Raw genomic sequence first — 14,425 nt, 5'->3', positions numbered from 1 at the left:
TTGTGGATTTTATGAATATTCCTAACCATGATGTCCGTACTGAGCAAATAAATTAATCATGTTTAATTGGCCTGCTATTTTAATGTAGTAGTACAGATTTTCATGCACATTTTTTGAATTCTTTAGGTCTGAGTGTGATATTTTTGGACAAACTGAACTCTAAATATTAAATGTTGAACTATTTTGTTTTTCATATTTTCTGGCAAAATTCTGTCCCATCTTTTATGCAAGAGTGCACTTATTCGTGTGTAACTAGGTTCTGTACCATCTCTGGTCACACATAGTTATGAGGAATAGTGTAATGGGGTGTTTGAACACTAACTCTACTCTCAGGGCACACAAAGATATTCAGGGATGAGAGTATGCATGCTTTCCCCTTCCTGTATTCATGGTTCTCAATCCACCTTTCTCCTTGCACAGTGCCTACAGAGGTGCAGTAACTCACACATCTGCCACAATTAGAGGGGCCTGAGGATTGATTCCCATTATGATTTATTTGTTTGTTTTTTTAACTTTTGTAACTTGACAGGTGGGGGAGGGATTCAGAGGATATAGGGAGTAGCTTTGTTCTTAACTGAGCCTGATTTCCACAGAAGGAGAGAGATTAATGTGTGTAATATGTGCATTCCTATCCCTAGCTGACATCTTTTTTTTGGAGATATTAGCCAGGATTATCCTGTTAGGCTATCAGAGAGAAAATCAAGCCCTAAATTTTCAGTACAGGTAAAGACAAACTAAGTACCCAAAGCTACAAACATGATAGTAATTGTAGTGCTTATTTTCCCAATGGGACTGTTCAGAGCAGTAAACACTATAGCCAGTAGGTCATGTTTCCTGAAATTGTATATCCTCAACAAATTTGAAGAGCTGATAGAAACTAGTTTAGAAAGAAATGGTAACTATTTCACATTTGTTTTTTAATAACTTATTGGAAGCATTTCATTAGTAGTCATCTGGCTTTTTTGTTTGTTTTTGCTAAGTAAAATATATATTGAGTCAAATTCATCCCTGGTTTCTCTCAGTTATTTTAAACCAGAGATGAACTGAACTGACTAATGTGTGTGAGATGCATATTTTTGTGTTGCTAACCGACATTTTTCATATTGTTTTAGAAATATTATGCAAAATCATGAGATGGGTAACCATCATGTTTTAACTGATTTGTTTAGTTGTGAAAATTTAGACCCAGATCTTGCAATTTTGACTGTGCATGGGTTTCAATGTGACTCCATGTGGGCACACAGCTGCTCTTGCACAGTCAATTGTAGGATGAAGGTGTTAACTTCCATTATAATAAATTTTATTAATCTAATATTTAATAGTATTTAAATTTTGTTTTGTAGCTTATCAACTAAAGAAATGCCAGCCTCCACCAGCAGTTCCACAGGCTGACTTACTTACAGAAGATGATGATTTTGAAATAGGTGAGACATTTGTATCTCATTTTCTCATAAAACTCATGCTAGCACACTTGGCCATTATGCAACTTTCACTTAAAATTTAATTAAATCATTACTACATCTCATTCTCCTCCTGAATACATTTCTAAGGTATCCCCAATGCCTGAAAATATAATACAATATGGAAATCTTCCCTTTATTCCTTCCTTCCTCTTCCTGACAGATATTATGAGATTCATATTTCCAGTTTTCTTCTCCTTTTACATTTCTACATTATTTTATACAGTTACTGTATAATGTATTTTAAAGGGAAATATCACATATTTCAAACTGTAAAAGATAATACAGATCATCCTGAGGAGTAATTAAAAAGAGCCTGTCATTGACTCTTTTCAGGAGACTTTGCCAAATACAAGTGTCATCCTGGTTTCACCCTGGTTGGAAATGACATGTTGACCTGCAAGCTGAATGCAAAGTTGCAGTTTGTGGGCTCACCCCCATTTTGTGAAGGTAAGTCTGTTTTTGTGTAGGCTGTACATCAGATTCATTGAGCATTCTGTTTAGTTTTCCTTTATCCTAAATGAAAATGTCAGCAAGAATTTGGAACACTTTAATTTCCTCTGGTTTCCATCTCTGTTTAATATAAATGTTTCCAGGTATTTCCTCAACGGATAGTTCAGCATAGTCGAGGAAACCTGAGGTCTGATTATACACCTAAATCAATGTTTAGGAATCTAAATAAAAATGGCCTTATTTTCAAAGGTGTTGAGCTCCCGTTACTTCCTTGTTTTATAAGTGGCTATACTTATCAAGTGTTATTATTGAAACATAAAGTATAAATGTGTTAACATGACCTGATGTGTATTGCACCCCAGAGGGAAAATATTTCTTTGTTGTCTTGTGAAGGTTTAAGCACTTGTGCCTAATTTAAACATTTGCAGGACAACCAATAAAAGGTTCACCTGTGTTTTCACCGTGGTATTTCATACCATGTGATATTGTAACATTTTTAAAATGTGCTTTAAAAATATTTGTGGTAAATTTAAGCATTGACAAGGAAACACTGAAAATCTTTTGATTATTCACATTACATATGAAAGTTTAATGTGTTTAAAATTTCAGGATTTAAGAACGTACATTAATTATATACGAAAAAAGTATAGGTATGTGTACCATCTATTTTTGTATATTCATACAAAAACAAGTGAAAATATCTTTAAAACCTGACAAGCAACAACTTACATATTTATGATGACAATCCTGTAAGCAAAGTTTTCCAGACATTTGGGGTGTGGGGGGGTGTTAAGTTTGTGTTTGGGGTTTTTTATATATTTGATGGCAAAAAACAATCACAAAACTGTTGAAACAAAAAGGGCTAAGAAAAATCAAAATCATAATTGTACAATTCCTTCTTTGATGTCCAGCAAACTTATGAAATGAGGGTCTATCATAAAAGAGAAGCTGTTCCTGAAATTTGAAGATAACTTCAGTTTGAGGGAGATTGGAGAGCAGTCAAAAATCAAACTTTTCACAAGAAATTAGTTGTAACTTTTTCTGGGGAGGGACTGGCAGCCCTCCATAATTTCAAAGTATATATTATTTACAGTGGACATCACTGAAAACTAAGCACTCATTGTGATATAAGATTAATACTTTTTGTACTGTATATATTACTGAATGCTACCCCAGTTTGCACAAAATGATTGCTGAGTAGCATGTAATTGCTAAAGACATCTGACTATGACTGTATTAATAACCTTAACATGATAAACATTAACTTGTCCCAGTTTCTTTGGTCCTCCTGTAAAGAAAGTAGCATGTAGGGCTAAGACCTCTACACTTGTAGGGATGATGTCCACTGCTTGCAGAGAAGAAGCCATTCTCTCCGAGGCCCTCTATGAGCCTGGCCAATCTGCCACTAATAATCATGGACTTTTGTTTTTCCAGTACCCACCTAAATGTATTCTAAATATAGAAAAGATAATACCAAACTCAATACTGCAGTACTGCATTTGGTTACTTTTTAATGGTATTCACTGCAGAATGTTATGTAAATAAAAATGTTGTGTGTTGAGTTTTAACATTTATATCAATGGATTCAGGATCACATTAGATACTGGTGTGCGCGCGTGTGTTAGTGTGTATGCACTCATGCACACAAACTCTGTTAAAAAAACATTATTATGGTGGCAAAATCAAGCATTCAGAAGTTAGGAAATGCCAGAATTAAAGTTGCCAAAGTAATATCTTGAGTTTTCTTTCTTTTTTTTTTCTTTTTTTAAAAAGGAAAGCTTGAATACCCTTGGTATGGCAACCTCCACCTTTTCATGTTCTCTGTATATATATCTTCTTAATATATGTTCCATTCTATGTATCCGATGAAGTGGGCTATAGCCCACGAAAGCTTATGCTCAAATAAATTTGTTAGTCTCTAAGGTGCCACAAATACTCCTGTTCTAAAACCCATTGAATTTCATCATGTGACATCATACTGATGGCCAATTGGGTCATCAGCATTTTGTTAGAACCTTTATATCCACCACACAGACCTCTGCAACTTGAGCTAAGGGTATAACCGACAGCAGTAATGAATTGGCACTCTGCGTGGACCAGCACTAAATAGGGATGAGACACACTTTGCTAGTGGATGCACAGATATTTGCTGGCAGCAGAGGACATGTGAGATTCAGGAATCTTGGGTTCTGTCTATTCCAGATTCTGGAGGGTAGTGTGCTTTGATGGGCACAGCCCTCCCACCCCCAAAAACAAACAAACCCTTGATCCCTTCTGCCTTATCCTTTCCCATGTGTCTGTTTGCCAGTCCTGTCTCTTCTCCATCCCAGTCATCCTCCCAGTCCCATTCTTCTCACTTAGACAATCCCAGTCGCCACTTCTTAGGCTTCCCATCCCAGTCTCCTTGCCTAGACATGCCTAGTCTCCCTTTCTGGACTCCCCATCCCAGTGTCTTCTGGCTCCCAGTCTGTTTGATCCCCTCCTGGCCTCATTCTCCTGCCCATAAATTCCCAGTAGCGCCCTTGTCCAGTCTTCTTGTCCAAATTTAACATCTCCATTGGACTCCAGTCACACACCCTCCTGACCATGCTACCCATCCTCAAGGGCTCGCAGTCCTCCTCCCTAGCCTACTCATTCAACCTCAGCCTCCCTCCCCATCCCTTTCCTTTTTCCTTTTCCCAGTCTCCCACATTGCTGGCTCCCTGTCCCAGTCTTTGTCCAGACAGTGCCTGTTCTACCCCTGCAATGCCCAGTTCCCCCTCCTCTAGTCCCCAGACTCCAGTCTCATTTCCTTCCCCCAGGCACCTTAGATTAATCTACTCTTCTCTTCCCCTCCGCATTTGAATCAAATAGCTTCCTCCTCCATGCTGTCTGGGCCCAGCAGGGGGTCAATGAGAGCACAGGAGAGACAGATCCTTGCTCTCAGTTCTTGTGTCTGGACCTGGCCTTGGCACAGTCCTCAGCAGCCCAGAGCTGCAGTTGTAGATAAAGTCCTGCTCAGCGCAAATGGACTCATCAGAGATTTTAGCTGTCTAGCAAGTCTCTATTGAGCATGTGTGAACTGTGATTTTTTTCAAAGGTTTATAGGTTGTCTAAATTTATGTGGATTGATAGAGGGACAACAAAAGGCAAATCTCTGACATACAGGCTACCCCTCTACCAAATTTCAAATCCCTTCTCCAAAGCATAGGGGTGCTAGAGCACTTCAAGAAAAAGGTTTCCAGAATGTTTATCTTGAGAAAAACAATGCATTTTTTCCTTAGACTTATTCTCAGAAATGGCTGGATTGTTTTGGCTGAATGTTTTATTTTATTTATTTATTTATTAAAATCAGCCTGAGGTAGATATCCAGCATATAACATTTCAGCCTGAACAGTTAAAGTTCGGCAAAGTTGTAAAAAAACTGACAACAGGGTCTTTTAATGGTAAGTGTCAGACAATCTTAATAATTGGAGGTGCTATCAGTTCCCCTATAATATGTATGTATATGTATTATTGGGAATATAAGGTGGGGAAATGAGTCATATATGCACCTAATTTGGGCTTAATCAACTTTCACCTTTATTTATAAAATGTCAGGCAAAATGATTGCCACTTATAGCATCTGAACATATATTTATGTCAGATGATAAACAGCTAAGACAGAATGGGTAACGGGACAAGTTATCAAATTCTGGAGTACCAGGAAGTTCTCCTGTATTCCATGATGGTTGTTGCTGCCTCTGGTTCTTCAGTCTCATTCCTTCCATTTCCGGTCTGGTATATCTCCAGTTTTGGTCTCACTTACCTGGCTTCTTATGCATATCCACATTACAAATTCATTAGTGTTTCTCTAATCAGCGTTAAGCATTGTATTCTGCATAACTAGTACAGTACATAAGGAATATTGCTTTCCTACTTACAATTGTTGACTGATACCTTTTAATGGAAAAGGTACAGAGAAGGGAAACAAAAATGATTAAGGGTATGGAACAGCTTCCATATGAGGAGAGATTAAAAGACTGTGATTGTTCAGCTTCAAAAAGAGATGACTACGGGGGGGATATGAAAGAGGTGTATAAAATCAAGAATAGTGTGGAGAAAGTGAATTAGGAAGTTTTATTTACATCTTCACAAAAAACAAGAACCAGGGGGCAATCAATGGAATTAATAGACCAGAGGTTTAAAACAAACAAAAGGAAGTATTTCTTCACACAATGCACAGTCAATTTGTGGAACTCATTGCCAGGGGATATTGTGAAGACCAAAAGTATAACTGTGTTAAAAAAAGAATTAGAGAAGTTTATGAAGGATAGATCCATCAATGGCTGTTAGCCAAGATGGTCAGAGATGGAACCCCATGCTCTGGATGTTCCTAAGCCTCTAATTGCCAGAAGCTAGGAGTGAACAACAGGGGTGGATCACTTGATTATTGCCCTGTTCTATTCATTCCCTCTGAAGCTTCTGGCATTGGCCACCGTTGGAAGACAGGATACCGGGGTAGGTGGACCATTGGTCTGACCTAATATGGTCATTCCTATGGTCTTAGGAAACTTTTTCAGAACAAAGGAATTTTTTATTTGTATATTGTTATTCCTTTGGCACAAGTATCCCGTTCTGACAGTAATGTTGCCCCTCTGCCAAGTGGAAACAGACATCCAGGGCCTTGCAGGTCAGCATCCCAGTAGAGAAGAAATCAGTGGCTTGGAGTCTTCATGTATTCTAAGTATTAAATTGCTTTATTGTCACATAAACACCAATCCTGAAATGAGATGGGCAAACAGCATGCAGGGCAATCCCTTCTTCTGGGAATCTCAGCTTGACAACAATGCCCAGTTTGTAGGAAGAACTCTGCCTCAATAATTTACTTTAATCAGAGCCCAAGGCAGAAAGCAAACTCTCCTTCTGCTTTCTCTCTTCACTTTGTGTTGCTTATATGGCTCACAGTGGCTTTAGCTGACCAGAGTGTCTGACCCCAGTATTTTCCGTACGTATAAACACACAAACCAGTGAACCAGGAAGTACATAATGAAAGCACCTACACATTTCAATCAATGGCAGTTGTTTTTAGAACAGGATGAACTGTTCACATGTGAATTTCATTAGCACCTCATAAGGCTGCTTTTTTTCCTTTCCTCCTTTTTAAAATAATAATGTAATCCTTCTGCCTGTCAGAGTTGGCCACTACAAGGGCCAGGTTCAGTATCTAGTGGTTCCATTCCAATAGCACAATGTAACACCAGCTCAAGCCCCCACCCAGTGACCTGGGACAAATATATACCACCCCCGCTGGGCGCCTCCAAGAGACAATACTTCCCCTCTCACAAGCACAGAGTTTGAGTGTAGCAAAAGCCTTTTAATAACAAAGAGAAACAATGTGGCATGATGTTGGGGAAATACCACCAACAGGATTCATAACACAACCCATGAGCAAAAAAAACACCCCAAGCAAATTGGGGCATGTCCTTTCCCTTTGGTGCTTGAGTCCAACAACCCAAAAGTCCAACAACCCCAAAGTCTCTGTCCCTAGTCAGCGCAGCCCCAGAGTTTGAAAGTTTATCTGCAGAGTTTTACCTCCCAACCTGGGTGGAGATGGGGGGGGGGTTAAGGGGCACCTTACATGGTCCAGAGTCGATTGCCCCACCTCTCCATGGGGCTCCCCTCCGCTCCACCAGCCGTCCCACAAATCGCTCTACTCTGCCAGCTGCCCCCATGAGCTGCTCCAGGCATCCCACAAACTGCTCTGCTAGCCATCCCGCGAGCTGCTCCACACTATATCTTCAGGCTCCCCCACTACTTAACACAACACTCAGTGATTTCAGCTCTTAGTAAGTTTACCTCTTTTGTGATTTCAGCTTATAGTAGGGGAGCCTCACTGCTGGTGCACCATTGGCCCAAAGTGAATTCAGCTCAGCAGCCTGTAACTAGACTCCTAATAGAATCAAAATTAGCTCTGATATTCCACAGTGGAGAGAGCAGAAAGTGCAATTAGCATGTAAGGCTCTCACCTGGGGGCCTATACCACCAAGTATTAATACCTATCCCCAGCCTCTCTCCATTCACTGAGTTTTGGAACCCATGACCCTTGCCTAGCGAGTGCTGCTTAGTTGATGGTGAGTCCCTCCATCATAACAAAAGGCCAAGTACAGTTCCACTGTCCTTGAGTCACACAATCAGTATAATAACAGTTGATTCCTGCCCCAATAACAGAGAAACTGGGGCTCCTACTGCAGCCAAAGTGACCATCTAGGTGGGGTGGGTGTGCCTATGCAAATGAGATCAGCCCCTGAAGTTCTTTTCCACAACCCACCATGACTCGCCACCAGATGTCAGGGTAGAGCTCATCCTGACTCTGCTTACAATAAGAAAGCCCTATGAACCAAAATTCTGTTCTCACTTATACTTTAATTGTGTTGTTTAGTCAGTGCTAGATTTGTCCTGAGGTATTAAATGTTTTTGACAGTCAGCAAGCAGTAATTGCACCAAAAATCCAGCTTTTGTTTGGAGTTTACAGTAATAGCAACAACTTAACTCTTGGCCATTTCAAGAAAAACAAGCATCTGAAAAAGAAACTGGAAGATTCATATAAAAACTATAGAGATTTGAGGAGCTTCTGATAATGGTTAGTCATCTGTAACAAAACAAGAGAGTAGCTGGCTTTCTACAATTCTTGCAGATGTTGTGGGAGCTATTGGCTCTCTCTGAGCCCAGCAATTCTTGCTGTTTCTTTGAAGTCCTTTGAGATGTTGTAGATGAATCTCACCCACTCTGTAGTTGACAGCTTTCCCCTGAAGTGTGAATAGATTTGGTGATGTCATTCCTTTCTCTGTAGTGTTGTTCAATGCAATTCAGGTATATTGGTTTTAAAAGTTACCCACAATTGTTCATTTCAGTTCTTGACTGTTTTACTTATGAACTCTTATACATTTAGTCAATAGTAAACATGGTTATTGGTTTTATTTTTATGTAAAATATGTTGTAATAATTAAATTATGTGTAGTAGGCATGATGATTCGGACAACCAAAACATTCTGTTGTAAATTGGACTTTTAGCATGAGCCAAAGTGGATGCATCTCTGAGGAGAAAGGTTTAGGCTATTCTTTCTTGGAGCTATTGTGCATTTTTTAAACTTGCGATTGCTACTGGAGAAACATTCTGCTCAGATGTAGTGAAGCCTGCAGTGATTTCAGCACTTTTGTACTATAGGTGGGAATTGGTCTTGGCAATGGTATTAAGAAAAGAACTTGAAGTAAGAAAAGAGAAAAAGGGGAGAAAATTAAGTGAAAATATGTGACACTGTAATTAATTAAATAATGTGCAAGCCTACACTATTACAATTCATTTTATACAAATGTTCAAATTGAAATAATTCTAAATTACTGTGGATTATAAACCAAGACTAATGTGTTTTCCATTTTCTTTTTTCTTGTTAAAAATATTTGTATAGCACAATAAATATAGATGATATTTACAGACACAACTAAAACATGTTCCTTCACTCTGAAGAACTTGACATCCAAATAAGACAGGTGAGACAAATGCAAGACAAGGTGTTCTTAGGTGTTCAGGTCAGAAGGGACCATTGTGATCATCTGTCTGACCTCTATAATACAAGCCATAGACCTTCCCTGAATAGAAACTTTGCTTAAGTAGAGCATATCTTTTAGACAAAAGTCCAATCTTGATTTAAAAATTGCCAGAGATGAGAATCCTGCACAACCCTTGGTAAATTGTTGCAATGGCTTATTACCCTCAGTTAAAAATAGTATCTTATTTTCAATCTGAATTTGTCTAGGTTCAACTTCCAGTCATGGGATCTTGTTGTGCCTTTGTCTGCTAGACTGAAGAATCCATTATCAAATTTGTGTTCCCTATGTAGGTACTTATAAACTGTGATCATATCACCCCTCTTTCGTAAAATAAATAAACTGTTGATGATGGATTCTCCCATTGTGTTTGATGGATGAGCTACAATCATTCATTGAGGGTCCTGAGATGAAACCAAAGTCCAGTATCAGACCTGCAGTCCCATCCACAAGTTCCACAGGTGAAGACAGTTGTAGATGAATGTGTGCTGCTTTTACCTTTATGCCTCACACATCTCTTTTTGATTGTAGCAGTCCATGAAGTCTTGAAATCTTTCAGTCTGAAGTGGCAGAGCTGCTGCCATCAGATCTTATCATGGGCTAAGAGCTCCAAGGTGTTCTTGTCAACATTGCGAGATTGATGGTTGGCCGCAAGAGTGTCTTTGTAATGTTTTCTTGGTCTGCCCCTAAAGTGGGTTCTGATCTGTAATTCTCTATGAAAGACAGCCTTCAATATTCTATTGTCAGACAAACAGACCACATGATCATACCATCTCAGCTGCATTATCACTATAAAAGCTTCAGTACCTGTGATGTTGCAGCACTCAAGGACGTCAGTGATTGGAAAGAAATCTTGCCATTTAATTCCCATTATCTGTGTTAGGGGCCTTATTCCTTCACCCACTTACTTCCCTGGTCCTTCTCGCATGAACAGAGAGCAACAATACCCGAAGTCCGAAGGTGCAAACAATTCTATGTTTATTGGGGTGAACTTCCAGCAAGCATGATTCCAGTTTCCTTCCTTAGTGTCCCCCTTCCCAGCTCTGACACCACAGAGCCTTACCTTTGTCCCTGTTGCCATTCCTGCCCTTAGCTAAACATGATTCCAATTTCCCCACCCCCATTCCCTGTTCCCATTTCCCCCCCACTTCCTGATTGACTGCGGACTATATAGTAAAACTTGAGTTCTGCTTAGCTATACCTTAACCAATCATTTTACTGAAATTTAACTAACCAATCCTAACATATTGTAACATGATTATGTAACCAATTATATCCCACCACCTTAATTAGTTTATACCCAGCAAAATTAATTATACAGCAGACAGAAACAATCACAGAACCAGACAGAGATTATACAGACAAACAATAGGGAAATGGAGACTACAGTGATAGAACAACAAAGAAATGAGGATTTCACATCCCAGCTATTGATAAGTGAGTTCTTGCCAGACAGGATGCTATCAAACTAAGTTTCCTTTTACATCTTCCAGGCACTTCCCTTTCTCTGGAGGTGATAGGCATTATCAGGACAGGAGTGTATTCCTAACAGCCCAATAGCACCTTATTTCAATGTGACTAGGTTGGAATGTGAGGATGTGACCGGTCGCTTCCCAGCTTATGGCTGCCTCTGCTGCTTAGCCAAAGATCTTAGCCTAAGCACAGGGCCCCAGACTGTCACAGTAAGAGAAGGCGCTTACACTGGCAGACAGTGATTTTGATTCTTTCTTTTATATCTCTATAACTAGCTAAGTGATAAGAATACACCTAAATTCTTTGAGTATAGGCCTTTACAGACATGCCTGAATATCTGTGTCCTAACAATCTGCAGTAGACATCATAGATGGAATTGGTCCTAGTATTTTATGTAGAATTGATAAGTAGTCCATGTATAGCAGCCCTAGAGGAGGGTGGTGATGATGATGGTGTGGTAAATATCAATTTTTGTTTGCAGCCTGACGCCCTGTTCATTTCAGAGACCATGCTGAAGTTTTCCAAAGCATCACTGGTTGCACCAATGTGCTTTGTAATATCATCATCATTCATTGAACCTTGTGAAACGACACAGCCAAGGTAGCAACATTTTTCAATGACCTTGAGTGGCATCTTGTCAGTGGACAGAAATGGAGAAGTTGCAGTACTTTCTGGTTGAGACTGGACCATGACTTCTATCTTTAGTCTGATTGTTAGGGAAAAAAAACAAGTTGCTGCATGCGCAAAAGGCAGTCAGTGAGAAACGGAATATCCTTGAGGATATGGGCCAATAAAGGACAATCATCAGCGAACAGTAATTCATGAACAATTGTCTTCAAAACTGCTGTCTTTGCATGCAGATAATGCAAATTAAGGACATCTCTATCTATACGGTATTGCATGTGAATGCCATAATCAATGTCTCTGAATGCACCTGTTAGAACTGTTGCAAACACGATGCTAAATAAAGTTAGCACAAGAATGCAGCCTTGTTCTACTGGTAACAAAGAGTTTTGATAAGCAGCCATGGTCAGGGACACGAACTGCATTCCTGCCTGAAAAGATTTAATAATGTTGACAAACATTTCATAGGAACCAGACTTGTGGCGGACTGCCATTTCAATTTATAGAATCAAAGGTCTTAATAAGATCAACAAAAACTACATATAGATCTTGATTCTTCTCATAACATTTTTCCTGAATTTGCCAAAGTGCAAAGATTATATCTGAAGTACCATTCCCAGTACACTGGCTTTCAGGCAGTATCTTCTCTGCAAATTGATCAATTAGCCAGTTTAGCACGACTTGCTCGAGTATCTTTCCTGCTGTAGCAAGGAGCGAGAAGCCACTATGTTTATCACAGGACGTGTACTTGCCTTCCCTTTTGTAGAGGTGAATAATGTCGACAACTTTAAGTTCCCGTGGCACAGCCTCCTTTTCCCAAAACTTTCAGTAAAGGTCAGTGAGCTTCCTGTTCATGGCCCTCATATCTGAAGATCCCTGCAGGGAATACAATCTGGACCCACTGCTTTGCCATTTGATATTTGCTTGACAGCTTTCCATACTTCAGATATGTTCAGTGGAATTGAGAGTTGGTCTCAAATTGGAAATTGTTCAAGATCATCAAGCACTGATGCTGATATTGTGGTCAGGCAGTTCAGAATTTTTATTAAAGTGTTCAGGCCATCTTTTCAGAATTTGTCCATGTTTGGTCAGCAGCAGCGACTCATCTTCATTCCAAATACGGCTGATACCGTTAGAATGTGGGCTGTACATGGTCTTCAGCTCATCAGAAAACCATTTGAAATTTTTTTGGTCTCCCACTGATTTCAGCTACTCAGCTTTCATTTTCCATCAGCTGTCTTCATAGATTGAGTTATAAATTATGTTAAGCTAAATAGAGAGCAGCAGTACAGGAAATGGAGAACATTAGAATTATTGATGATGAGAAGAAAGGATTACTTTTAGAGATGGATTTCAAGAATGGAGTTGAAGGAACTGATGTTTGGCAGATAACTGCTGAGCTGTTCAAAATGATCTGGAACTTTCATTTATATGACTGAAATTTTCCAGGACTTTCAAGGCCTGACTTCATCTTGAAGATTAATTTTATTTGGACAGTTTGAGTAAAAATGGTTCAGCCACTTGGGAATAAGAGGAAAACAAAAGAAATACACTTTTTCTGTTATGAAAAAAAAAAAAAAAAAAAACAAGTCGTATGATGTTTTCTGAACAGCTTCTGTGCTGATGTAACTCAGAGTCTAAAGTTGAATTTTGGCAATGAAACCACCCATGCTGAGTTTGACATTTTGGAGTGATCCTGTGAAAAGTTGGTTTAGCTTTGAATGACATTTTTGATCATTGATAACTGTACTTCATGCAGCCTTAATATTTTATTAATATATATGCTTGTGCTTATGGTTTTTTCCTCTCTCTTTGTAATATTTTCCTTCTCCTTTAGAGCTTGGTCCTGCACCACTGAAGTCAATAAAGTTTTGTCACTGGTGCAGGATTATCCCCTTAGTTATCTCAATTAGCATGTCAGTATTCAACAAAACAGACAAAAACTTTTTTTGAGGAGAGATTTTAGCAGTATTTGTTTTATTTTTGTCTGGTTTCCAGTGTAATTCTGTTAACTAATTAGTCCCATATTTTCTGTAGCATGCATTCTTTGTGTGTCCCATTTGTTACCAGTGCTGAAACCCTCATACTTCTGAGGCATCAACTATACGAGTGGGTCAAAAGGAAGCCTCTTTCTCTCTGACACTGCATTACAATATTCTCAGCTGGATGCAACATTTTACATAATATACAGCCTCAGCAGATTATTAATAAAGCCATATTCCCATTTGCTTTGTAATAAGGAGTATAAGTAGAGTTTACTTGGCTGATTCTGGGATAAACACATGTAATTGCTCCAGAAAGCCTGGACACAGCTGTTGTGGAACATAAAAAGGTACCTTCTCTTGTTATTTTTTCTGTGACTATTCATTTCCATCTCTTTTAAAAGGTGCCTCTGTAGATGGGGGTTTTAGTACATATAGAATAATTTACATCTCTAGGGTAGTAAATTCAGCATTCCAAAGGAATGCTACTTTTGAAGAGTATGTCTAACATATTCAGACACCAGAACACTGCTTATTATAATTTTAGTGCAGAACTTAAGCATGTGTAATGAGGATTCATCTTTGTAGCCTCAATGTGCACCCAGGGAAAACACATGAAAGAACTAAAACAGTGAGCATAAGAATAACTTCTTCAAATTATTCCTCTTCTTTATTTATTCCTTGTGATTTTAGTGTTTGTTTGACTTGTGTTGTTAGCATCTAGTTTCCATCCATGATTATGTTATTTCATTTCAATATATACATCCTTTTTTTTTTTTTGAGAACTAAGAAGTCAATTAACATTTCTAAAAAAACAGATATAAGTGAATGGTATTCTCCTCAAAGGGAATGTTTCTGTGACTCTTG

The 14,425-nt window shown here is 38.9% G+C and overlaps 1 protein-coding gene across 1 annotated transcript in view; it reads left to right on the top strand.

Annotated features, from left to right (window-relative positions):
• CSMD1 (CUB and Sushi multiple domains 1) overlaps positions 1–14,425 on the top strand; it is a 1,979,019-nt gene that overhangs the window by 1,780,672 nt on the left and 183,922 nt on the right. The window contains exons 45-46 of the mRNA XM_037894193.2: positions 1,344–1,424; positions 1,797–1,910. Of these exons, the coding sequence (XP_037750121.1) occupies positions 1,344–1,424; positions 1,797–1,910 (195 nt within the window). The remainder of the gene's footprint in view (positions 1–1,343; positions 1,425–1,796; positions 1,911–14,425) is intronic.

This window comes from Chelonia mydas, chromosome 3 (genome assembly GCF_015237465.2).
Source record: "Chelonia mydas isolate rCheMyd1 chromosome 3, rCheMyd1.pri.v2, whole genome shotgun sequence".
Taxonomy (NCBI): Eukaryota; Metazoa; Chordata; order Testudines; family Cheloniidae; genus Chelonia; species Chelonia mydas.
The sequence above is the reverse complement of the archived record's forward strand: the minus strand, read 5'-3'. Positions and strand labels throughout refer to the sequence as shown.